The sequence below is a fragment of the Symphalangus syndactylus genome, chromosome 18 (genome assembly GCF_028878055.3).
Source record: "Symphalangus syndactylus isolate Jambi chromosome 18, NHGRI_mSymSyn1-v2.1_pri, whole genome shotgun sequence".
NCBI lineage: Eukaryota > Metazoa > Chordata > Mammalia > Primates > Hylobatidae > Symphalangus > Symphalangus syndactylus.
Window position 1 is genome coordinate 75,496,903 of NC_072440.2, and position 27,200 is coordinate 75,524,102.

General features: G+C 43.1%; 1 protein-coding gene across 6 annotated transcripts in view; it reads left to right on the top strand.

Moving 5' to 3' along the window:
- The window catches only part of PARN (poly(A)-specific ribonuclease), a 200,656-nt gene that overhangs the window by 32,455 nt on the left and 141,001 nt on the right, over nt 1-27,200 (top strand). For 4 of the 6 annotated variants that reach the window (XM_055252462.2, XM_055252466.2, XM_063623754.1 and 1 more), the window contains 6 exons: nt 5,237-5,314; nt 12,240-12,283; nt 13,794-13,836; nt 14,164-14,239; nt 16,618-16,728; nt 17,986-18,055. In XM_055252462.2, coding sequence (XP_055108437.1) covers nt 5,237-5,314; nt 12,240-12,283; nt 13,794-13,836; nt 14,164-14,239; nt 16,618-16,728; nt 17,986-18,055 — 422 coding nt within the window. The remainder of the gene's footprint in view (nt 1-5,236; nt 5,315-12,239; nt 12,284-13,793; nt 13,837-14,163; nt 14,240-16,617; nt 16,729-17,985; nt 18,056-27,200) is intronic. The other 2 variants (XM_055252463.2, XM_063623755.1) reach the window with 1 other exon arrangement.

A 27,200-nucleotide genomic window follows, 5' to 3' on the forward strand; every position in this document is an offset into this window, starting at 1 on the left:
GCAGTGGCTGAGATTATAGGTATCCAGAAAAGCAGAGTTGAGTTTCTGGTTCCATTTGCTCATGTTGTGCACACCTAGCCAGCAGACTTCAGATAAGTGGTGATTTTGATTGAGGCGGGCCCTAAAATTCAGAGATACGGAACATCAGTTGTTTTTGAGCTCTTTTGTAGCCGTCATGATAGTTCAGTCAGCTTTTCCAAGATTGGACAGTTGTTTGCCTTATACACAGTCAGATACCTTAGCTTGCTGTACTTGTTTTCTTTTCTCTGACATCTTTCTTCCACAGAATATTCATAACATGTTGCTGACCATTGGTAGTCAACATCCCAAAGCATACTACAAAAAAGCCCTGTTCATTAGTGATCCGGACATTTAAAATTTTTGAGTCTTGAATGAAAGTTGACTAAAGTAGAATAAGATGCGTAAATCCCATACCTTAAATATATATATATATTTTTTGAGCTGGAGTCTTGCTCTGTTGTCCTGCTGGAGTGCAGTGGCGTGATCCTGGCTTACCACAACCTCCGCCTCCCAGGTTCAAGCAAGTCTGCCTCAGCCTCCCAAGTAGCTGGGACTACGGGCGCCTGCTACCACACCTGGCTAATTTCTGTATTTTTAGTTGAGACGGACTTTCACCATGTTGGCCAGGCTGGTCTCGAACTCCTGACCTGAAGTTGTCTGCCTCCTTTAGCCTCCCAAGATACTGGATTTACAGGCGTGAGCCGCCATGCTTGGCCCTATAACTTGGATACTTTTGAATGGTATTGATTGCTGTTTTGTCAGAAGTCCCCCAGGTGGAATTTCTCTCACATTTTTCATGACTGATCTGAGGATATATAGTTTGGCAAGAATACTGCGGAAATGATGGTTCATGATGTTGATCAATTTTTTTTTTCTTTTTTGAGACGGAGTCTTGCTTTGTCGCCCAGGCTGGATTGCAGTGGCGTGATCTTGGCGTACTGCAAGCTCCGCCTCCTGGGTTCACGCCATTCTTCTGCCTCAGCCTCCGCAGTAGCTGGGACTACAGTCGCCTGCCACCACACCAGGCTAATTTTTTTGTATTTTTAGTAGAGACGGGGTTTCACCATGTTAGCCAGGATGGTCTTGATCTCCTCACCTCGTGATCTGCCTGCCTTGGTCTCCCAAAATGCTGGGATTACAGGCGTGAGTCACTGTGCCCTGCCCATGATGTTGATCTTGATCGCTTGGTTAAGGTGGTGTCGGCTGGATTTGTGTTCTGTGAAATTAACTTTATAGTTAATAAGTTAACTATATCATTAAATTACAGTTAAATTAACTATATAATTTAACTTTATAGTTTATGAATATCTTGGGGGAGATACTTTGAGACCATGAAAATCCTGTTTTCCCTCAAACTTTACCTACAATATTATCATCTATCAGCATATCTTGCCTGCAGCAGTTATTACTGTGGTATTCTAATGGCAAGTTTGTATTTCCTTCATCCTTTCTACATTTATTCTTGGAATTCTTCTATAAAGAAAAAAATGGGCTGGGCATGGTGGCTCACACCTGTAATCTCAGTACTTTGGGAGGCCGAGGCGGGTGGATCACTGGAGGTCAAGAGTTCGACACCAGCCTAACCAGCATGGTGAAATCCCATCTCTACTAAAAATACAAAAATTAGCTGGGCGTGGTGGCACACACCTGTAATCCCAGCTACCTGGGAGGCTGAGGCAGGAGAATCACTTGAACCTAGGAGGTAGAGGTTACAGTAACCTGAGATTGCGTGATTGCACTCTAACTTGGTGACAAAGTTGAGACCCTGTCACACAAAAAAAAAAAAAGGAAAGAAAAAATGTCCTTTTCCCCTGTTTATTTATGTATTTATTTAATTTTGAGACACAGTCTCTCTCTGTTCCCCAGGCTGGGAGTACACTGGCTCACTGCAGCCACCACCTCCCGGGCTCAAGCGATCCTCCCTCCCTAGCTTCCCGAGTAGATGGGACTACAGGCATGTGCTACCACACGTGGCTAATTTTATATATATGTATTTTTTGTGGAGAGGGGGTCTTCCTGTGTTGTCCAGGCCAGTCTTGAACTCTTAGGCTCAAGCAGTCTCCCCCGCCTCAGCCTCCCAAAGTTTTTGGATTATAGGCACGAGCCGCCACACCCAGCCCTTTCTCTTGTTTATTTAATTGTTTTTATGTATATGAGTATGGACTCAGGGATTTTTTTTTATTCTACAGATTATTATCTAGTGTTTTTACTGTTTACTTTGTTGCTTAAATTGTACCACCTTTGGCCATTGGAGGTTCTTTGACTTGGCTCCTGTGCCCTCTGAACGAGCCCCCCATCCTTCTCTGAGCACTTCCTTGCGTTCTGGTATTCTTGTAGTTTCTCTGGCTCAGCTATGGAATGAATGACTTCTCCACGGAGCTCTGGTTCCTTTTAATGGGGAATGATGTTTAGAAACCAAGATCTGGCCCTAGGTTACTGCTGTGATATTATTGCTTCTAAGCCCTCTCACTGGATAGAACTAAGAACCGTTATGTATGTAGACCTAGGCATGTACACACACAGCTATATTTGTGTGTCTCTCTGCATATGTATGTGTGTGTGGATCTATATAAATGTGTATGTAGCTGGGCATGATGGCTCAACCCTGTAATCCCACACTTAAGGAGGTCAAGGCGGGAGGACTGCTTCAGGCCAGTAGTTCAAGACCAGCCTGGGCAACATGGGAGACCCCCTCTCTACAAAAAATGTAAAAATTGGCTGGGTGTGGTGGCTCATGCCTGTAATCCCAGCACTTTGAGAGGCCAAGGCAGGCAGATCACATGAGGTCAGGAGTTTGAGACCAGCCTGGCCAACATGGTAAAACCCCGTCTCTACTAAAAATACAAAAATTAGCTGGTGTGGTGGTGCCACCTGTAATCCCAGCTACTCAGGAGGCTGAGGCAGGACAATCTCTTGAACCTGGAAGGCGGAGGTTCCAGTGAGCTGAGGTTGTGCCACTGCACTTCAGCCTGGGCAACAGAGCAAGACTGCATTTAAAAAAAAAAAAATTAAAAAATTAGCCAGGAGTGGTGGCACATGCCTGTGGTCCCAGCTGTAGGGGAGGCTGAGGTGGGAGGATTGCTTGAGCATGGGAGTTCGAGGCTGCAGTGAGCCATGATGGTGCCATTTACAGCCTGGGCAACAGAGCGAGACCCTGTCTCTAAATAAATAACTAAGTGTGTGTGTGTGTTTGTGTGTGTGCGTGCATGGGTGTATGCATGCCTTTATACTGATACCTCAGATTCCAGTACAATACCACATGACTTATTTTTAGCTTCCTCTCTTTTCTTATTTGTGCCTTCTTTCTCAACAGTGAGAAATCCAGTTCCCATTACTTCCATTATGTTTATTTGTTTAAACCTGGTATACACATAAAGCAGCTTCAGAACTACTAACCCATACCTTGCGGGAAGTACATTTATTGATGAAATTATAACATTTATGATTTATGTGCAATTCCTTTTGTTTTTAGCCTTGCAGTATCTAGTCAAGATGCTCTTTTCCAAGTTAGTTTCTTCTTAACCTTCAGTGTGGTTATGGTAGTCATTTATAATATAGTTTGGTTCATTTCTTAGTGTTTGCATTCCATTTGGGGTTGCCTACACATCTTTTCTGTGGTTTCAATCAATGCTCATTATTTTAGCGTAGCATAGGTATTCAGAATGTACACCAATCATGAGCCAAAAGGACAGCTTCTCTGTTAGATTTGGGAGATTTTGTGTAGGGTTATTTCAGATAATTAATGTGTAGTCCCATGAATCAAGTAGTGTTACACTGAAGGTCCTTTGGGACATAGTAAAAGCTCCATCGTGGTAACCTGATTTTTTTTTTTTTTTTTTTTTTTTTAAGACAGAGTCTGTCTCTGTCGCCCAGGCTGAAGTGCAGTGGTGCGATCTCAGCTCACTGCAACCTCCACCTCCTGGATTCAAGCCATTCTTCTGCCTCAGCCTCCCGAGTTGCTGAGATTACAGGCATCTGCCACCATACCCAGCTAATTTTTTGTGTTTTTAGTAGAGACAGGGTTTTGCCATGTTGGGCAGGCTGTTCTCAAACTCCTGACCTCAGGTGATCCGCCTGCCTTGGCCTCCCAAAGTGCTGGGATTAGCAAGTGTGAGCCACTGCACCCGGCCCCTGATGTTTTATGTTAAAAATGGTGTCACCTGGCTGACCAAATCTAAATTTATGTTCCATTTTGGAAATTTAATTTTTGTCAAAATGGACTAATTTGTTGCACATATAGTGTGAGACAGACACACTGCCCATTGCACGAAGAGGGCTGCCAGCACGTGTATTGTATTTCAGTTGGCTGAAAGGCAGTGACTTTTAATGGATATGTATTTAAGAACATGCCCCATGAATTTTGACATAATGATATAGGAAATGTAATTCTGTTTAATATAGTTAGAAATTAGTTATTTTTACCTTTTAGCATTGGTATGAATGTATCTTTTAAAATAAGTGGGTTGTTTTAAAGGATACAGCCCTAAAATTTGTGTTTGGTTTTGTTCCCAAATTATTTGACAGTTAAGGGAGTCAACGCTTTCAGATTTTACTTTTTTTTTTTTTTTGAGATGGGGTCTCACTCTGTTGCCCAGGCCGGAGTGCAGTGGTACAATCTTGGCTCACTGCAGCCTCTGCCTCCCAGGTTCCAACGATTCTCCTGTCTCAGCCTCCTGGGTAGCTGGACTTATAGGCATGCACCACCACACCTGGCTAATTTTTCTATTTTTAGTAGAGATGGGATTTCGCCATGTTGGCCAGGCTGGTCTCGAGCTACTGATCCACCCGCCTTGACCTCCCAAGTGTGATCCACCCACCTTGGGAGGCAGTGATCCGCCCGCCTTGACCTCCCAAAGTGCTAGGGTAACAGTTGTGAGCCACCGCGCCCGGCCCAGATTTTACTTTTAAAAAAAATTTTCAATCAAAATTTTACTACTTCTGATTCATGAGAGTGGCATAATTAATAAAAATTCAAGAAAAAGATCAGTGACATCAAAGTCATTTGGAGCTTTCACTTTGCCTTCTGGATTTAACATTCCAAAATGGAGGAGGAATGAAGCCAGCGCAAATTTGCTTATTTGTACTTTTTTTTTTTTTTTTTTAGTGTGGAAAGCAAGTTTAGCACAAAGTCCTCTTGGAATCTGAACTATACATTCTCAAACCCCAGTATAATTTTGAATGTAGAAGTCTTTTTTCTAACCTTGACTTTCTTTAGGGAAAACTTGTTATTGGACACAATATGCTCTTGGATGTCATGCACACAGTTCATCAGTTCTACTGCCCTCTGCCTGCGGTAAGTGACCTGTCGGTCTGTGTTCAGTATTAGCAGGATTCTTTTTATCTGAAAAAATATTATTATGATGCTTTTAACTGAGAAACTGTCCTCTACTTGGGTGCCATTTCCTTGTATGCAGCATGTTCCCAGAGAGAATCTTATGCACTCAGTTGCACATTTTTTTTTTCCTTGAGATGTACTCTCACTCTGTTGCCCGGGAGTACAGTGGCGCAATCTTGGCTTGCTGCAACCTCCACCTCTCGGGTTCAAGCGAGTCTCCTGCCTCAGCCTCCTGAGTAGCTGGGATTACAGGCACCCATCACCATGCCCAGCTACTTCTTGTATTTTTAGTAGAGATGGGGTTTCACCATGTTGGCCAGGTTGGTCTCGAACTCCTGACCTCGTGATCCGCCTGCCTTGGCCTCCCACAGTGCTGGGATTACAGGCCTGAGCCACTGCGCCTGGCCACAAGCTTTTTTATTAAGGGATCTTCAGTCACTGCCATTGCCAGAGGAAGATTAAACATTTGTTTCATCGTCTTAATGCCAGTGGTTTGCTCATTTAGTGCTGGGCAGGGATTCCCAGGCCACAGGTGTGGGCTGCTAGTTTGGTCCTGCTAAAATTAGATATAGCAGGGCCATTGAAGGTAAGTGGTGGCAGCTGAAGTGGGTCCAGTCCTACAGAATTCTTGATCGCCCTTGCTAGGCTGCTTCCCTTAGATTCTCTGCTGACCTCAGTAGTGCATTTTTCAGTCTTTGAGCCAAGTTGCCTTGGTTGACCAAAGCACAAGCTGCTTTGGTTCCCCTTCTGGCTCTCCCTCTTCTGTTCCGTATGCTGTGCGTGGCCTCACATTACTTGTCCCTCGCCACTCTGTGCTCCACTTTTTTACTTCCTCTTCATCTTTTTTGTCTTTTAGTGATCTCACTCACTTTACAGCTTCAGCTGTAGACACCAACGTCTTTATCCCCAGCTGTGGTCTCTCTTCAGATCCAGGTATACATTTCATGCTGGACTCCAGACATCCCTACCTGGATAGCCCCTAGACTGAGTGTTGTTTTGAATTGACGTGGTTCAAATGAGATACTTAACTTGTACTTCTTTTCTTTCTTACTGTCTCCAAACCACTTCTTTCTCCTCATCCCATTACTGTAAGTGATTCCCAGTTACCAACCCTGTTTTTAGCATCAGTTTTGACTCTTGCTCTGTCTCCAGATCTGGTCATTTCCAAAATTCTGATGATTTTATCTCCATGCCCTCTCTCACATCTGGATTCTTTTTTTTTTTTTTTTTTTGAGATGGAGTCTCACTCTTTCACCAGGCTGGAGTGCAGTGGCATGATCTCAGCTCCCTGCAACGTCCGCCTCCTGGGTTCAAGTGATTCTCCTGCCTCGGCCTCCCGAGTAGCTGGGACTATAGGTGCATGCCACCATGCCCAGTTAGTTTTTTTGTATTTTTAATAGAGACATGGTTTCCCTGTGTTGGCCGTGATGGTCTCAATCTCCTGACCTCGTGATCTGCCCACCTCAGCCTCCCAAAGTGCTGGGATTACAGATGTGAGCCACCGTGCCCAGCTGATTCTTTGTATTTTTGTTGCAAGCAGCCTTATTTCTCATCTTGGAGTTTAGCAAATTCCAGGCAGCATTTCCTGTCCCCCTTCAACCTTCAGCCCATCCTTTAAAATAAAAGTTGGCACGTTTTCTATAAAGGGCCAGATAGTAAAATATTTTCAGCTTTCCAGGCTGCATAGTTTCTGTCACAACTCTCAGCTCTGTCATTGTAGCCCCCAAATGCCATAGAATACGTAAACAAATTGGCATAGACGTGTTGCAATAAAACTTTATTTAAAAAATAATTGGTGGGCTGTATTTGGCCTATGGACCATAGTATTCCACTGACTGGACTAATCTTTTTTTTTTAATAATTTTTTTCCTCGTATCTTTTTTTTTTTTAAGAGTTAAAGTCTTACTCTGTTGCCAGGCTGGAGTGCAGTGGTGCAATCTCGGCTCATTGCAACGTCTGCCTCCCAGGTTCAAGTGTTTCCCTGGCCTCAGCCTCCCGAGTAGCTGGGACTACAGGTGTGCACCACCACGCCCTGCTAATTTTTTTGTATTTTTAGTGGAGATGGGGTTTCACCATGTTGGCCAGGATGGTCTCGATCTCCTGGCCTCCTGATCTGCCTGCCTTGGCCTCCCAGAGTGCTGGAATTACAGGCGTGAGCCCGGCCTTCCCCATATCTTTTTAATAAAATAGAGACTAGGTCTCACTCTGTTGCCCAGGCTGATCTCAAGGTGCTGGGCTCAAGCAGGCCTCCTGCCTCAGCCTCCCGAATAGGTAAAACTACAGGTGTGCACTACCACACCCAGCTAAAAGATTAATATTTTGTTAGTTCTAGATTGGAAGACACCTGCTTGAGAGTTCAGTCTCACTTATACATCTGTAAACCTTCAGTTACTTCACATTTCTTAGGTCCCATTCTTCCGTCAGCATTTTGATTACCCTCCTTTAAAAAAGTACAATACAGACGTCATGCGTGGGTCAGTTGCTCCCCTTGTATTTCTGAAAATTTAGGTTGTCATCACTTTTTATGACAGCTCTATTACCTTTTAACACCTTTTAGGACTCAAAGACTTCATAGTTGTGGGTCTCAAAACAAGTGTAAAAGGTATGGAATTGCATTTCTTTTGTTTTGTTTTGTTTTTTGTTTTTTTGAGACTGGGTCTCGTTCTGTGGCCCAGGCTGGAGTGCAGTGGTGTGATCTCTGCTCACTGCAACCTCCGCTTCCTGGGTTCAAGCGACTCTCCTGCCTCAGCCTCCTGAGGAGCTGGGATTACAGATTCCTGCTACCACGCCCGGCTAATTTTTGTATGTTTAGTAGAGACGGGGTTTCACCATGTTGGCCTGGTTGGTCTCGAACACCTCATCTCAGGTGATCCACCCGCCTCCACCTCCCAAAGTTCTGAGATTACAGGTGTGAGCCACCGCATCTGGCCTGGATTGGCATTTCTTAAGTCTGATGAGCTAAATGTCACTCACCACACTTCTGTTTTTTTTTTTTTCTCTTCTCTTTCCCACTTTTTTTTTTTTTGAGATGGAGTCTCAGTCTGTCACCTAGGCTGGAGTGGAGTGGTGCGATCTCGGCCTCCTGTGTTCAAGCAGTTCTCCTGACTCAGCCCCCTGAGTAGCTGGGATTACAGGCGCCCGCCACCATGCCTGGCTAATTTTTGTATTTTTAGTAGAGATGGGGTTTCACCATGTTGGCCAGGCTGGTCTTGAACTCCTGACCTCAGGGGATCCACCCGCCTCCACCTCCCAAAGTACTGGGATAACAGGTATGAGCCACTGCGCTTGGCCTGGATTTGCATTTCTTAAGTCTAATGAGCTAATGTTTATTTTATGTCATTCCACTGCTGTTTTTTTCTTTTCTTTTTTCTTCACTTTTGCACCTTTTTTTTGAGATGGAGTCTTACTCTGTCACCTAGGCTGGAGTGCAGTGGTGCAGTCTTGGCCCCCTGCAACCTCTGTCTCTTGGGTTCAAGTGATTCTCCTGCCTCAGCCTCCTGAGTAGCTAGAATTAACAAGTGCCTGCCACCATGCCTGGCTAATTTTTGTATTTTTAGTAGAGATGGGATTTTGTCATGTTGGCCAGGCCAGTCTTGAATTCCTGACCTTAGGTGATCCGCCTCCTGGGCCTCCCAAAGTGTTACGATTACAGGCTTGAGCCATTATGCCTGGCCATTTTTTTTTTCTTTTTTGAGAGAGTGTCTCACTCTGTCACCCAGACTGGAGTGCAGTGGTGCCATCATGGCTCACTGCAGCCTCAACTCCCTGGGCTCAAGTGATACTCCTACCTCAGCCTCTCGAGTAGCTGGGACCCAAGGCACATGCCACCACGCCTCACTAATTGTTTTGTAAGTTTTGTAGAGACAGGATCTCACCATTTGCCCAGGCTGGTCTCGAGCTCCTGTGTTCAAGAGAGGTCTGCCCACCTCGGTCTCCCAAAGTGCTAAGATTATAGATGTGAGCCACGGCACCTGGCTAGATCACCCACTTCTTATTGGCCAAGTAGATCAAAGTAGCAGCTCCTCTCTTGACTTTTCGACCTTTATTATTTATTTATTTATTTTGAGACAGAGTTCTGCTCTGTGGCCCAGGGTGGAGTGCAGTGGCGTGATCTTGACTCACTGCAACCTCTGCCGACTGGATCCAAGTGATTCTCGTGCCTTAGTCTCCCGAGTAGCTGGGATTACAGGCACCTGCCACCATGCCCAGCTCATTTTTATATTTTCAGTAGAGATGGAGTTTCACCATGTTGTCCAGGCTGGTCTTGAAGCCTGACTTCAGGTGATCCACCTGCTTTGGCCTCCCAAAGCTCTGGGATTACAGGTGTGAGCCACCATGCCCAGCCTGTTCATTTGTTTTTTTGAGACAGAGTCTCACTGTTGCCAGGCCGGAGTGCAGTGGTGTGATTTTGGCTCCCTGCAACCTCCCTCTCACAGGTTCAAGTGATTCTCATGTCTCAGTCTCCCGAGTAGCTGGGATTACAGGTGTACGCCACCATATCCGGCTAATTTTTGTATTTTTTTTTTTTAGTAGAGATGGGATTTCACCATGCTTGCCAGGCTGGTCTCGAACTTCCGGCCTCAAGTGATCCACCCGCTGGGCCTTCCAAAGTGCTGGGATTACAGGAATGAGCCACCGTGCCCAGCCCTTTTTAATCTTTAAAGCAATGAAGTTATCAGCAAGGCAAGAGGAAAATGTATTTAATTCTGTGCTTCTAGGTGTTTTGAATACTGAATAGAGCTTGGCACTAGCTGTCATTAAATACCGATTTAACGAATGAAGTATCTCCCGACTGCCAGTTTTGTAATCTTCTGATGTATGGCTCCGTTCCTGTCACTGACCCTGCTGAAAATTCTAAATTAATCCCGCACTCTTTGTTTTCTAGGCAGTTAACTGTTTTCACCCCTGCATAAGGGCTTTCTGTGATCCAGCCCAACCTTTCTGTGTAGTCTAATCACTTGTTACTCTCCTTTTTCCAAGACTGACTTATTTGTTCCCTAAGAGGTGCTTTGTTTAATTTCTTCCAACTTGGATTTTCTCTTGTTGTTCTCAATGTTTGTTGTTCACAACTTTCCCTTAGCTTTCCGTGATGCAGCTTTTGCCTTCTCCATGAAGTTTTTGTTGTCTGCTACCTTGCCCAAGAGGTGATCTTTCCTTTCTCTCAACTCCCACAGAACATTGTACCTCTCTATGTTACATAAATTTTGTCTTGTATTATACAGCATAACCCCCTTCTAGGTGGTTAGCTCCTTGGACAAGGGGTGTAGCCATTTTGTTGTGTAAGTGTGTAACATAACACATTGCATGTAAGCAGTTAATGAATGGCCTAATGGAACACATTGTATGTAAGCAGTTAATGAACGTTAAGTGGAGTGAAAGTGGTCTTGAATTAAATTCTGGTAGAAGGAGCAAGTGATTCGTTGTAGAGTAGTAAGTGGGTTAGGATAAGCAGTTTTATCCCTCACTTTATTACTAAGGCTACCTGGTAAGTTACTTAACTTATTTATGTTCTGGCATTGTCAGAGAAAGAAAATGTTATGTTTTGTTTTGTTTTTTTCCATCTACCTTTAGAAGAAGTGATGAGAAGAAATTAGAAAGCCTAATAAATTAGAAGGCTGGGTGTGGTGGTGCATACCTGCAGTGCCTGCTACTTGAGAGGCTGTTACAGGAGAATTGCTTGAGTCCAGGAGTTCAAGGCTAGTCTGGGCAACATAGTGAGACCCTGACTTGATAAAAAGGTAGAACTTTTACATGCACTGGTATCAAAATTTGCATTTAAAAGGGCACTAAATAATCCACATTTTGGAGTTGCCTTTTAGGGGAGAGTGTTTTCTTATGAACTATCTTGATACTTGAGCATGACCTTTTAGAAGACATTGGTCTAGAACTGTGGTATATGTTGGCCCTGGAGGTGGCTGTAATTCTCCTTGTTCCTTGCTTGTAAAGCTTTCTAGCGGTATTGAGAGATTACAAACATCATTATTGCATTTTTTGACTTTGCATTGAAACCGCCTGTTCATGCTTTGCCCATTAATTTATAGCCTTTGAAAAGCTGGTAAATATCTCAGGCTAGCTAAATACAGTCTGTATTTACAGGCTTGAAAAGCTAATTGGAAACAGCAGTTTCCTATGAAGCATGAATAACATTGAAGAGAAGTGTAGTTTACAAAGGGTCAGGAGTATGACTACTCAGTCTAGCATGGCAATTATGTATGTAAATGAGTTAATTCAAAATTAGAGGACTCTCATTTCAGCTCTAGACTTCCTGATCAAAATAAACTTGAGAAATGAATTGTCTAATCTAGGCACTTGCTATTAGAGCCACTTGAGCAATTTTCTGGAGTTGAAACAGGAATCATATGTGTATTGAAAGGCCTGTGTTTCCAAGGCCATTTTTCCTAACATTTCAAAGGTGATCTCAGGAAAGGTCTGAGCTAGTTTACAGTATGCCCATTTCCTGTATAAACCATTTAATTTAAATGACTCTACTTGTCTCACTGTTATGATAAATTTGTGTGGTAGATCGCAGCCTGTTAGCTATAACTGGAAGTTTTCTGGATTTATTACAGGCCTCTCAGGTAGTTTTTAACATTTTATTGGACCCCCTGCCCCTTCCCAATTTCAACTATTAAATCCTTAAATTTGTTGTTTTGGTTATGCAGAAGTTAGTTATCAGGTTATATGGTTCCCAATGAGTGAGGAAATTGGGAAGGTTTTTTTTTTTTTTTTTGTACTTGTTAACTAGAAATGGGTTTTGTAGTTTAGCTTAAGGGCTCCAACAGCTTGTTTGAGAAGACAGCTACGGAACTTGAGCTGTTTACATGTTTTTTAATGCTGCGAGTGTTTTAGGAAAATTGTAACAAGTCCTTCTCTTGTTCTTTAGGACTTAAGTGAGTTTAAAGAGATGACAACATGTGTTTTCCCCAGGTAAGCTTTCTTTGAGGATTTGTCTTTCATTTAAAAAAGTCGCTGGGCACGGTGGCTCACACCTATAATCCCACCACTTTGGGAGACTGAGGTGGGAGGATCACTTGAGCCTAGGGAGTTCATAACCAGCCTGGGTAACATAGTGAAACCACATCTCTACAAAAAATAAAAAATTAGCTGGATATGGTGGGATACATGTGGTCCAGCTACTCAGGAGGCTGAAGTGGGTGAATTGCTTGAACCAGGAGGTCCAGGTTGCGGTGAGCCATAATAGTGCTACTATACTCCAGCCTGGGTGACAGAATGAGATCCTGTTCTCAAAAAAAAAAAAAAAAAGAGTCATTGTGACATACACAATACAAATAGGTATATAGTAATTTGTTAAAACCATTAGATCATGTTCATATAAACTTGGAACTTATTTAATGTCTCCAATGTTGTGATGGCTTGCTTTTATAATTTATTATTGGTTTTGTTATCGAAAAATCACAGTTTGAACTGAGAGTGAAAGTAGACAGCAACTCCTTTTTTCTTATCCCTCATCTTGCTGTCTGAAGAACTGGTGAAGCCTCCTTGAGATGGCTCTTGTCTGTCTTGCATGTAGGATGTACCTTGTAACTATTGAAGTGTCCAGTTGAGAGTGTTCAAGAGTCAGTCAAGAACTGTCCGTCTGGCTAGAGATTTTTTTTTCCATCCACTTCAAGTCAGTGCCTTTTCCTGTTGGTGTTTTCCAGTTATTATTGCCTCCTTGTTCTGATAGGTCACATGTCACATATCTCTGAGACGTCACAGGTCAGCCATGTGGAGCCCACAGAACAAGTGTTTGTGTTTTAGGACCTGTTGAAGAGGGATAGGCGTGGCATTCAAGCAGTTTCTCTTTCAGCTGGGCTTATTTCTGTCCTGTTACCCACTCTGTTCACATTTATATGAAAAAAAATAGAGAAATAGAGTTTTCATGTAGGTTTCTCCCCACCCTCCCCTTTTGGTATTTCTGATCTCTGAAATAGAATAATAAGAATTAAAAACAATAGCATGAAAGTACTGATTGCAGATTTTGGCCCTCCAGAAGAATTTATAGTTTACAAACCTGAGGAGTAGGAGTAGATGGTAGCAGTTTGGGAGTGGTAGACCGGCAGCAGTATTTGAACCACGTAAAACCATATGAGAGTATTTGACTCACCCTTGAGATTGATGGAGCCTAGGCTGTCTAAGGATCCAGGTGGGTCTGGAACTTGTACTCCAAGTGTGGACTCTCCTGCAGTCGCTCAATGAAGTCGCTGATGATGGGACTGAGTACCTACTCCAACGTAGCAGGGATGCTGGTGCTGGGTTCAGAATGGCCGATGTGTTTAATTCCTTTGTCTGTGTTTAAGTATTTTCTGTATTAAATATTTTATGTTTTAAGTATGTTTTTTATGTATTAAGTATTTTAAGTAGCTTACATATTTGAGTAAAAGACATTTTAAACATTGATATACATTTTGTTTACCTTGTTAAAAATTCTTTTTAGACTCTTGGATACTAAATTGATGGCCAGCACACAACCTTTTAAGGTATTATTCATTTGCTACTTTATAAAGTGACTGCATATTACTGAGTGAAATGAATGCCAGAACAATGTAGCCTTCTGGCAAAAGGTTTGGAGGTATTTAATGCATCTGTAAAGATCTTTATTCATTTGGTTATACTTTGTATATTATAAAAATTAAACTAGCTGGTTCTCTTTCACATTGAAAAAAACGAAGACTTCTGTGTTTCTTTAAAGAACACAAGGAGGCAGTACTAGATGCTGTCTTTTTTTTTTTTTGGGTTAGTGAATCTCTTTAATATATTGTACTGAGATGAAGAAATCTCATAATTCTTTGCTTCCTGGTTTGCAGGATATCATTAACAACACATCCCTTGCGGAATTGGAAAAGCGGTTAAAAGAGACACCTTTCAACCCTCCTAAAGTTGGTAAGAATATTAAACAAACCGGAAACCTTCCAAACTCTTTGTAATAATTATTGATGTATATTGTAGAAGAAAAGCAGAATGGCTCTGGAAACCGTATTGTTCATTTATAGATTTTGGCTGAATTCACTTGGACATGCCTTGTGTTGAATTATTGTTTTTTGAATAAAGATGGTCTTTTAATTCTACATCTGTTTTATGTTAATGGAGTTGGGTAGCCATTCTTTGAGAATTTTAGCAATTAAAGCTTCAAGGCTTTTATTTTCTAATATATGGAATTCTCCTAAAACTTGATGTGCTCTTCTGTTCTTTCGTACATTATTTAAGCAGAGACAAAGAGCTAGTGATTAATCACCAGGGGTAGAGTAAAAAATATATTTTCCATCTCAGAAAAGCCCGAGAACTGGATTTACAGATGAGATTAAGGCAAGTCCCCACCCTGCCTCCTTTTCAGCTGGTTTAAAGAGTAGAAACAGTAGCACTGAGGAAAACCAGAAGTAGGGAGATGAGATGGAGGTGTTTTGCCACCTCGGGCCACCACCAAGGTATGTGGAGAGCCTTCCAGGTGCTACTTCCTTGGTCCCTGTTAACCTGATTGTGCTGTTGATACGGTGATTAGCGAGCCATTAGCTATAGCCTGAAAACTTCTAAAGACATGGATAGTAAGACTAATAGTTTAGAAATTGATAATGCAAGGTATTAAAGCAGCCAAGATTACAGTTATTTGCCTCTTTCTGGGTAATAGTCCAAGAAAGGAATTAAGAAAAGTGGTGGTGGGGCCATTGGGGGAGAAAACTTAGACCTTTTCTATAACAATATAATGGAAATAATTGATTTTGGAAAGAATGTGTCTCAGTTGATGATGGAGTGGAAGATATTACTTAGGTGGCTACCATGTTAAAAGGCTTTTTTTTTTTTTTTTTTTTGAGACGGAGTCTTACTCTGTCACCCAGGCTGGAGTGCAGTGGCACGATATTGGCTCACCACAACCTCCACCTCCCGGGTTCAAGCGATTCTCCTGCCTCAACCTCCTGAGTAACTGGGATTACAGGCACCCGCCACCACACCCGGCAAATTTTTGTATATTTGGTAGAGACGGGGTTTCACCATTTGGGCCAGGCTGGTCTTGAACTCCTGACCTTGTGATCCACCTGCCTCAGCCTCCCGAAGTGCTGGAATTACAGGCGTGAGCCACCGTGCCCGGCCAAAAGGCTTTTTTTTAAAGGCATCAAGTCTAATATTTACTACGGAGTTAAAGAATTCTTGCTTAAAGAGCATTGTATTGACATAAAAACAGTTACAGCCTTTTCATTGTTAATTTCCATTTATGCTTTTGATTCTGTGTTATAGTAACCTTCCTGACATTAATTTCCAGAATGGTTCTAGGATATAATTATTTATGAGTTATAGTTTTATGTTATTATTTCCATATAAAATAGTGGTATCTGGTAGAGAATCAGTCTAAAGCAGGTCATTCCTCTTAGAGTTTATCTGGTCGCATCTGTATTTATCAATGTCACAAAAGAACCATATTGTATATAAAGCGGTCTTTGCTGTAGAGTGGCTCCATGATCCAAGGCCAGCTGTTATAGCAAGTTCGATTTATTTTTGGAGTTGGTTGTGCTGTCACCTTTCGATCTCTAAGCTTGGGAACATAGTAGAGGATAGTGGTGAGTTGGAGCTGTCGATATTGAATTGCAGTCTTCTCTTTTTGGGGGAGGGTTGCCTAAGGTATTGATAGATAGCAGTTTTTGAGCACTTACCATGTACCAAGCACTAGGTAAGAGTTTAGCTTATATTATCTCATCTGATCCTAACAATAACCTTTTGAAGAAGGTTTGATTATCATCTCCATTTTACAAAACTGGAAGCTTAGGGATGAAGTGACTTGCCCAAGGTCATACAGCAAATAAGTGGTGGAGCAGAGATTCAAACTCAGTGTGACTCCAGAGCCCACGCTCTTAATCTTTACTCTGAATCATCTATTGTGTCCTGATGTGACCATCTTGTATAAGGGAAGAATATCCTTTTCATGGCCTTAGAAAGCAAGCAGAAGAGGAATAATTGTCCTAGAGTGAGTTATGGATGATCATAAATAGCACCCACCAGTGTGGGATGAGAAAGCCCACGGCTGAGTCCTTTGTAATGTAACTGAGGCATTTCTGTATCCTAGACCAAAGCCCTCCTTTTCAGTGACTCTCTTATCTTGTATTTTAAGGTCTTATGTAGAGAGAATTAAGGAATAGATAGCTTTTTTTCTGCTAGCTTTTTTTCTGCCTATTTAGGATATTTCTCTAGCATATACGAATGCAATTTGGATTGGTAGGGCAATGTGCTTACTAGTCTTTGTTTTGAGGAGAACTTTTTCCTTTTTTTCTTAGAAAGTGCCGAAGGTTTTCCAAGTTATGACACAGCCTCTGAACAACTCCACGAGGCGGGCTACGATGCCTACATCACAGGGCTGTGCTTCATCTCCATGGCCAATTACCTAGGTATGCATTACATGTGTTTCAGTCAAACACGCAGTGATCTAGGGTGGATCTTACCTGTCTCCTGGCTTAGGCTGCTGTAATAAATTACCGTAGACTGTGGGGCTTAAACAACAGACATTTATTTCTCATGTTCAGGAGGCTAGAAAGTCCAAGACCCAGTTGCCAGCAGACCTAGTATCTGGTGAGAGCCCACTTCCTGGTTTGCAGATGGCTGCCGTCTCGTGTCCTTACATGGTGGAGAGCAGAGAGAGCAGAAGCTGTGCTGCCTCTTCTTTTTTTTAAGAGTCAGGGTCTCACTGTGTCACCCAGGCTGGAAGTACAGTGGTACAATCATAGCTTACTGCAACCCTGAACTCCTTGGCTCAAGAGATCCTCCCACCTCAGCCTCCCAAGTAGCTGGGACTACTGGTGTGCATCACTGTGCCTGGCTAACTTTTTAAATTTTTTATAGAGACAGGGTCTTGCTATGTTAACCAGGCTGATCTAGAATTTCTGGGCTCAAGTGATCCTTCTACCTCAGCCTCCCAAAGTGCTGGAATTATAGGCTTGAGCCACCGCACCCAGCCTCCTGACCCTTGTTATAAGGGCACTAATTCCCTCATGACCTAATTACCTCCCAAAGGTCTCACTTCCAAATACCATCGTATTGGGGAGGCTTCAACATATGAATTTTAGGGGGACACAAACATTGAACCTCTAGCACTACCATTTCCTTGGGATCCACTCACCCAGTTAGAAGTGGGAGGGTTTTGAGGTAGGAGTGGGAGGAGATGAGGGGAAGAGGAAATCCGCAAGAAAAACCACTGACACTTCCTGTGGTATGGTATTTGGTCCTTAAGAATACCTTTCACAGGCCGGGCGCGGTGGCTCACTCCTATAATCCCAGCACTTTAGGAGGCCAAGGTGGGTGGATCACCTAAGGTTAGGAGTTTGAGAGCAGCCTGATTAACATGGAGAAACCCTGTCTCCACTAAAAATACAAAATTAGCTGGGCATGGTGGCGCATGTCTGTAATCCCTGGTCCTCAGGAGGCTGAGGCAGGAGAATCACTTGAATCTGGGAGGTGGAAGTTGCAGTGAGCCAAGATTGCGCCATTGCACTCCAGCCTGGGCAACAAGAGTGAAACTCTGACTCAAAAAAAAGAATACCTTCACCCTTGTTGAACCATGCTGTTAATTTAAATCTGTTTTGGTCTGAACTTTCAGGCTTGGTCTGTGTGACTATGAATAATAATACCTGTCTTCTTTTCTTCATTAGGTTCTTTTCTCAGCCCTCCAAAAATTCATGTGTCTGCCAGATCAAAACTCATTGAACCTTTTTTTAACAAGTAAGTAATCAGAGAGTTCCAGTTTCTAAGTTCTCTCACTGTGGAACAGCCTCATATCTTGGGATGTCAGTTTGGAGTTATTGGGAGCTATAGCACATTTTTAGATAAAATATTTTTCATCTTGAGTGACTCACATGTTTTTTGAAAGTAGAAATTGACCTTTTGGGGAACAAATGTATTAAAAATATAGGCTTAAAAAAAAAAGAGAGAACATTGCTAGACGTAGTGCATCTCTTCCAAGAAAAAGAACTGGTAGTTCTGGCATTTAAATTTCCTATGAGGGGCTGGGTGTGGTGGCTCACACCTGTAATCCCAGCACTTTGGGAGGCTGAGGTGGGCAGAGCGCTTGAGGTCAGGAGTTCGAGGCCAGCCTGGCCAACATGGTGAAACCTCGTCTCTGTTAAAAATACAAAAATTAGCCATGCGTGGTGGCAGGTGCCTGTAATCCCAGCTACTCCGGAGGCTGTAGTGGGAGAATTGCTTCAACCCAGGAGGCAGAGGTTGCAGTGAGCTGAGATTGCACCACTGCACTCTAGCCTGGGCAACACAGCAAAACTCTGTCTCGAAAAAAAAAAAAAAAAAAAAAAATTTCCTGGCCAGGTGCGGTGGCTCATGCCTGTAATCCCCCCACTTTGGGAGGCTGAGGCAGGCAGATCATGAGGTCAGGAGATCGAGACCATCCTGGCTAACACGTTGAAACCCTGTCTCTACTAAAAATACAAAAAATTAGCCGGCGCGGTGGCGGGCGCCTGTAGAAAACATGATTTTCTTAGTTCTTTTATTTTTGGGAGCAGTGTTTGTCTTTGGAAATGTAGCCTATGCCATAGACCATGGAACCCACAGGTGATTGATGTTAAATATAGTTCTTTTTTTTTTTTAGATGGTGTCTCACTCTGTCACCCAGGCTGGAGTGTGGAGTGCAGTGGCACAATCTCAGCTCACTGCACTGTCTGCCTCCTGGGTTCAAGCAATCCTCCTGCTGCAGCCTCTGGAGTAGCTGGAACTACAGGCATGTACCACCACGCCTGGCTAATTTTTATATTTTTAGTAGAGATGGGGTTTCACCATGCTGAATAGGCTGCCCTCAAACTCCCCGACCTCAGGTTATCTGCCCACCTCAGCCTCCCAAAGTGCTGGGATTACAGGTGTGAAGCACCGTGGCCAGCTAAATATAGGTCCAATTATGATTGTTCCCTTACATTTTTATGTACTTGATGTTACATTCATTGTTCTGCAGTATTTTTCAACTGAGAGATGTTGACTCATTTGTATTATTATTATTATTTTTTTGAGGCAGGGTCTTGCTCTTTTTTCCAGGCTGGACTGCAGTGGCGTGATCTCGGCTCACTGCAGCCTCTGCCTCCTGAGCTCAAGCAATCCTCCCACCTCAGTCTCCTGAGTAGTCATTTGTAAATATTTACACATTAAAACAGTAATCCTGCTTCTCCACTACAGTCAGCTCCTTATAAAATCAGATGTTGGATACAAACTGGGTTAGATGTGAGCTGCATCTAGTTTATCAGTCATGTATGTGACCAACATGCAGAGCAGTCAAAATAAACTTTGATTAAAAAGCTTAGCTGGGCTGGGTATGGTGGCTCACGCCTGTAATCCCAGCACTTTGGGAGAATGAGGCAGGCAAATCACTTGAGATCAGGAGTTCGAGACCAGCCTGGCCAGCATGGTGAAACCCGGTGTGTACTAAAAGTACAAAAATTAGCCTGTATTCCCAGCTACTCAGGAGGCTAAGGCAGGAGAATCGCTTGAAACCAGGAGGTGGAAGCTGTAGTGAGCCAAGATCACACCACTGCACTCCAGCCTGGGCAACAGAGTGAGACCGCCTCTCAAAAAAAAAAAGCAAAAAAAAGCTAGTTGAGACTTTCTGTATTTCCAGATCAATCTAATATTGCTTACTGTGCAGGAAAAGAACTAGACAGTAAATATATAGCTTTATTTTAAATTAGGACATCTGTCCACTCAGAATTTTTTTGTAAAACCTAGATGCATACCAAGAATAGTTGAATAGGAGGTGGGATTCGGGAATCCTTTTGTGATTTTTTGGTCTATTTTTTTCCAATCTGTAAAGGAAGAATATGTTCTTCATCATTGAAGGAAAAATATTCCTGCAAGATTTGAAATACAAAATAAGAACTGTTTTTTTTTTCTTTCTTTCTTTCTTTTTTGAGATGTTGTTTCGCTCTTGTTGCCTGGGCTGGAGTGCAATGGCGTGATCTCGGCTCACCACAACCTCCGCCTCCCAGGTTCAAGTGATTCTCCTGTCTCAGCTTCCCGAGTAGCTGGGATTATAGGCAGGTGCCACCATGCCTGGCAATTTTTTTGTATTTTTAATAGAGACGGGGTTTCTCCATGTTGGTCAGGCTGATCTCGAACTCCTGACCTCAGGTGATCCACCTGCCTCCACCTCCCAAAGTGCTGGGGTTACAGGCTTGAGTCACCGCGCCTAGCCAAGAACTATTTTTATTCCTTTTTTTTTTTTTTTTTTTGTGAAACGGAGTCTTGCTCTGTCACCTAGGCTGGAGTGCAGTGGCATGATCTCAGCTCACTGCAACCTCCACCTCCTAGGTTCAAGCGATTCTCCTGCCTCAGCCTCCTGAGTAGCTGGGACTACAGGCTCGTACCACCATGCCCTGCTAAGTTTTGTATTTTTAGTAGAGACAGGGTTTCACCATGTTGGCCAGGCTGGTCTCAAACTCCTGACCTCAGGTGATCCACCTGCCTTGGCCTCCCAAAGTGCTGGGATTACAGGTGTGAGCCACCATGCATGGCCTGTTTTTATTATTTTTTATTGGAATAACTTGGTTAAGTATAGACATTGATTCTGAACCCACTTAGAAAGTGGGTTTTATGGCCAGATGCGTTGGCCCATGTCTGTAATCCCAGCACTTTGGGAGGCTGAGGCGGGTGGATCACCTGAGGTCAGGAGTTCAAGACCAGCCTGGCCAACATGGCGAAACCCTGTCTCTACTAAAAATACAAAAATTAGCCGGGTGTGTTGATGGGTGCCTGTAATCCCAGCTACTGGGGGTGCTGAGGCAGGAGAATTGCTTGACCCCAGGAGGCAGAGGTTGCAGTGAGCTGAGATTGCACCACTGCGTTCCAGCCTGGGCAACAAGAGTGAGACTCCATCTCAAAAATAAATAAATAAATGTAACTAAGTAGGTAAAGTGGGTTTTCTGGACTGGGTGCCGTGGCTCATGCCTGTAATCCCACCACTTTGTGAAGGTGAGGAAGGATGGTTGCTTGAGCCCAGGATTTTGAGAGCAGCCTGGACAATGTGGCAAAACCCAATCTCTACAAAAAATACAAAAATTAGCCGGTTGTAGGGGCACACACCTGTAGTCCCAGCTACTCGGGAGGCTGAGGCAGGAGGATCACTTGCGTCTGGGAACAGGAGACCAAAAGGAAAAAAGAAGGAAAAACAATTGCTTCTTTTGACATCTCTTTCTGTGTTAATACTGACCTTGTTTTTAGTTACTTGCAGGTGATTAGGATATTGAACCTTGATTTTTGTCATTTTTCATGGTTACCCTTGTAGAAAAACATTTGGTAGTTGCCCCCAACATTATCTCAAGCTGATGATTTTAGAAAAATATGCAAGATTTTCTGAAGATTAATTTATTTTGACACCAGTCTTTTCTAAATGTAACCTTTACCAAACATGCATATTCCTAACATAAATTTGGGTGGATGTTAAACTGCCCACATATGCAAACAATATTTTATTTTGCTCTCACCAGACTTAACATTTGGAAAGTAAACCTCGAGGGGAAATAAACTTCAGTTATTTCTGCATTATTCTAAATTAGCATTTAGTAGCATCAGTTATGCCATTTTGGGAAGCTTTATCAAGTCAACTATTGAGGACATCCTGAGACCACTGTTGTTTAAGCAGTATGCAAAGACTGAATGTGATATGAGGTGTTTTTTTAAGCCATACTGGTCTAAAAGAATGTTCCATGAGGGTTTTGCATGGTGCCATTTTGTCTTTTTCATCGCCTGGGCACCTCCCATAGTCCTTGCTTTTTTGGAATCAGGAGGAAAGTCATGAGAGAATTGAGCCGTGGAAATCAGGATCACGCCACTGCTAATGACAGCCTGTGTGGAATGCACTCTGTTTATATTGCAGGCTCTCTCGTCAGGAAATGATTTACCTCCTTTTATAACCTTGGTCAGTTTTAATCAATGCATTGAAAACCAGATTTAATGTTAAGATCCTTTGGTCAAATCCAGATCTAAAATCTAAAAGCTAAAAATATTCTCTGCTTTTGCTTTTTATTGTACAACAGAAAGCACAAAATCAGACGTTTGCCTTATGTTTTGTTAACTGTCTTTGGTATTGTCAAGACACCTTGACCCTTTTATGAAGGTTTTTGGGAAGGTTGTTTTCTGTTTACCTCAGTTCTTAGAAAGAGGAAGAATAAGCAGGTCTCTTTTTTGGCCATTTTCACTAAGCAGTGGAATGTGAAAGGATGAGCTAGATGCCTGCAGTTTACTCTACAGGACTGCTTCCTTGTTTTGAATCTGAACAGGGTTCCGCTGGAAATCTAGGCCTTCCTGGAATGACACTGCTTTATGGTCTTTCTGAGCTACCGATGAGACAAGGAATGATATGCTCTTGGACAAATGTTTTCTCCTCTGTAAAATGGGGATAAAATGATTCACATTCTGTATTGGTCCATTTTCATGCTGCTAATAAAGACATAACTGAGGGCAATTTACAAAATAAAGAGGTTTATTGGACTGGGAAGGCCTCACAGTCGTGGCAGAAGGTGAAAGCCACATCTCACGTGGCAGCAGACAAGAGAAGAGAGCTTGTGCAGGGAAACTCCCATTTTTAAAACCATCAGATCTTGTGAGATTCATTCACTATCACGAGAACAATGCAGGAAAGACCTGCCCCATAATTCTGTCACCTCCCACCGGATCCTCCCATGACATGTGGGAATTGTGGGAGTTAAAATTCAAGATGAGATTTGGGTGGGGACACAGCCAAACCATATAATTCCACCCTTGGCCCCTCCCAAATCTCATGTCCTCACAATTCAAAACCAATCATGCCTTCCCAACGGTCCCCCAAAGTCTTATTTCAGCATTAACTTAAAAGTCCACAGTCCAAACTCTCATTTGAGTCAAGGCAAGTCTCCCTTCCGCCTATGAGCCTGTAAAATCACAAGCAAGTTAGTTACTTCCTGGATACAATGGGGGTACAGGCTATGGGTAAATACAGCCATTCCAAATGGGAGTAATTGGCTACAGGCTCTTATCACCTGTGTGATCTTGGGCAAGTTACGCAAGTCTGAAATCCAGCAGGGCAGTCAAATCTTAAAGCTCCAAAATGATCTCCTTTGACTCCATGTCTCATGTTCAGATTACGCTGATGCAGGAGGCGAGTTCCCATGGTCTTTGGCAGCTCTGCTCCTGTGGCTTTGCAGGGTTACAACCTCCCTCCTAGCTCCTTTCATGTGCTAGCTTTGAGTGTCTGTGGCTTTTCCAGATGCATGGTGCAAGCTGTTGGTGGATCTACCATTCTGGGGTCTGAAGGACAGTGGCCCTCTTCTCACAGCTCCACTAGGTGGTGCCCCAGTAGGGACTGTGTGTGGGGGCTCTGACCCCACATTTCCCTTCTGCACTACCCTAGCAGAAGTTCTCCATGAGGGCCCTACCCCTGCAGCAGACTTCTTCCTGGGCATCCAGGCATGTCCATACATCTTCTGAAATCTAGGTAGAGGTCCCCAAACCTCAATTCTTGACTTCTGTGCCCCCGCAGGCTCAATGCTGCATGGAAGCTGCCAAGGTCTAGGGCTTCCACCCTCTGAAGCAACAGCCCAAGCTGTACCTTGGCCACTTTTAGTCACGGCTGGAGCAGCTGGGATGCAGGGTACCAAGCCCCTAGACTGCACACAGCAGAGGGCCCCTGGGCCTGGCCCATGAAACCATTTTTTCCACCTAAACTTCCAGGCCTGTGATGGGAGGGCCTGCCTTGAAGACCTCTGACATGCCCTGGGGACATTTTCCCCATTGTCTTTGGCTGCTTGTTAGTTATGCAAATTTCTGCAGCCAGCTTAATTTCTCCTCAGAAAACGGGATTTTCTTTTCTTTTCTTTTCTTTTTTTTTTGAGTTGGAGTCTCGCTCTGTTGCCCAGCCTGGAGTGCAGTGGCGCAATCTCGGCTCACTGCAACCTCCACCTCTTGGGTTCAAGTGATTCTCATGCCTCAGCCTCCTGAGTAGCTGGGATTACAGGCGTGCGCCACCACGCCCAGCTAATTTTTGTACTTTTAGTAGAGATGAGATTTCACCATGTTGGTCAGGCTCTTCTCGAACTCCTGACCTCATGATCTGCCCACCTTGGCTTCCCAAAGTGCTGGGATTACAGGCATGAGCCACCATGCCCAGCCAGGATTTTCTTTTCTATCGCATTGTCAGGTTGCAAATTTTCCAAACTTTTATGCTGTACTTCCCTCATAAAACTGAATGCCTTTAACAGCACTCAAGTCACCTCTTGAATGCTTTGCTGCTTACAAATTTCTTCTGCCAGATACCCTCAATTATTTTTCTCAAGCTCCAAGTTCTACAAATCTCTAGGGCAAGGGCAAAATGCTGCCAGTGTCTGCTAAAACATAAGAAGAGTCACCTTTGCTCCAGTTCCCAAAAAGTTCCTCATCTCCATCTGAGACCATCTCGGCTTTGATGTCATTATCCATATCATTATCAGCATTTTGGTCAAAACCATTCAAGTCTCTAGGGAGTTCCAAACTTTCCCACATTTTTCTGTCTTCTTCTGAGCCCTCCAAACTGTTCTGGCCTCTGCCTGTTACCCAGATTCAAAGTCACTTCCACGTTTTTTGATAGCTTTTCAGCAGCCCCCTCGTCCCAGTACCAATTTATTGTATTAGTCCATTTTCATGCTGCTGATAGACATACCTGAGACTGGGCAATTTACAAAAGAAAGAGGTTTATTGGACTTACAGTTCCATGTGACTGGGGAGGCCTCACAATCATGATGGAAGGTAAAAGGCACATCTTAACATGGCAGCAGACAAGAGAGCTTGTGCAGGGAACCTGCCGTTTTTAAAAGCATCAGATCTCGTGAGACTCATTCACTGTCAAAAGAACAGTACAGGAAAGACCCACCCCCATAATTCAATCACCTTCCATCACGTTCCTCCTACAACATGTGGAAATTGTGAGAGTTACAACTCAAGATAAGATTTGGATGAGGACATAGCCAAAGCATATAATCTTCCGTCGAGGTTATAAGGATCGTATGAGATGTGAAAGGACTTTGATAGTTCCTAGAACTTAGTAAGTGCCCAGCATATATTCTTTTCCATTTCTTGAAATATAAGGGGTGCGGGGAGGATTGGGGAGATATTGGTCAAATGACACAAAATTTCAGTTAGTAGGAATAAATTCAAGAGATCTGTTATACAGCATGGTGACTGTAGTTACTAACAGTGTATTGTAAACTTGAAAATGACCAGAAGAGTAGGTTTTAAGTGTTTTCACTGCAAAAAGTGAGTATGTTAGGTAATGGATATTTTAGCCTAATTTAGCCATCTTACAATGTATACATATTTCAAAACATGTTGTACATATCAATATATATAATTTTTAGTTGTTAATTAAAAATAAATAAATAAGGCTGGGCGTGGTGGCTCATGCCTATAATCCTAGCACTTTGGGAGGCCAGGGAGGTGGATTGCTTGAGGCCAGGAGTTGAGACCAGGCAGGGGAACATAGCGAGACTCCATCTCTTAAAAAAAAATTAGCTGGGAATGGTGGCACATGCCTGTAGTCCCAGCTACTCAGGAGGCTGAGGCAGGAGGATTGCTTGAGCCCAGGAGGTTGAGGCTGCAGTGAGCCATGGTGGCAGCACTGCACTGCAGCCTTGGTGACAGAGCAAGACACTGTCTCAAAAAAAAAAAAAAAAAATACAAGAAGATCTAACATGCTAGGAGATTCAGTAAAGGTAGAAGTGGTAGCAGAATGTGTTTTATGTTTTAGTTTAACGAAAAAGAAAATTTGTTAGCTTGTGGACATAAAATTGGAGTTCAGTAGCAACAAATGTGAAGTGTCTACTTTTGCTTGTACCTACCCATTAGTGTTTGCTTATGAAAAATCAGATGATGATTGTGTCACATAGGTATGTAATAGAAGCATGATGGCTTTGGTTTGGAGCATTTTTTAAAGTTTTGTTTTTGAAATGAACATAACGCAGCAGTGTATGGAGGGTTGAATAGGTATACATAACAGCTGTACGTACAGATGGGAGAGGAAGGAACCTATGGTGCCTGAAATAAAAGCACACCAGTGTTTTCCCTTTTTCTCCATAGACAGCAATTGCATGCTGTTAGCAAATTGGATTTTTCTTGCAGTATGCACGTGCTTGACATTTAACATCAGAGAGATTTTAAACTGAAGAATTAAAGATGTCTTCCCAGTGTCAACTTACTTTGGGTGACCAAAAAAAAAAAAAAAGATTTCTTCCCAGCCCTCTTGCCAGTAATGGACAGAGCAAGGCTTCATTTGCTACTTACTAGCACAACTGCCATTCGTGCCCAGCAGCATGGCATTCAGGGTCGCAGTGGGTTGTTAAGGGACCCCGTGTGTCAAGCTTGTCTCCCTGGAGGGTGCTGCCTGATCATCTTAACAAGGTTAAGCAGGGAAGCCCTCGCTTAACCTTCTGCTGTCCAGCCTGTTCCTCCCTCGTACAGAGGAGCAGTGTATTAAATTGAGTCTTACAGTAATTCTGCCTCCCTCCTCCATGGGGCTTCCAGCTTCCCAACATAAACACTAGTTTTAACATAGCTTTATTGTTGGTAAGCGCATAACTGTCAGTGTCACAACACTCCACAGGATTCGTTTCCATTTGAATTTAAATATTTAAAAAGCCTTTGATTGATTTCTCCAGTAGGATTGCTTCACTTCAGGATCTCGTGGAGCGTAGTATAGTACAGTTGAATCCCGGCTCTGCTCCTTATTACCTGTGTGATCTTGGGCAAGTTACTCACCCTCTCTGTACCTCAGCTTCCTCGTCTGTAAATTGAGAATATTAGAACCTGTTTGATAGGGTTATTGTGAGGATGAAATGAGAGAGTGTGTGTAAAACGCACAGTGCCTGGT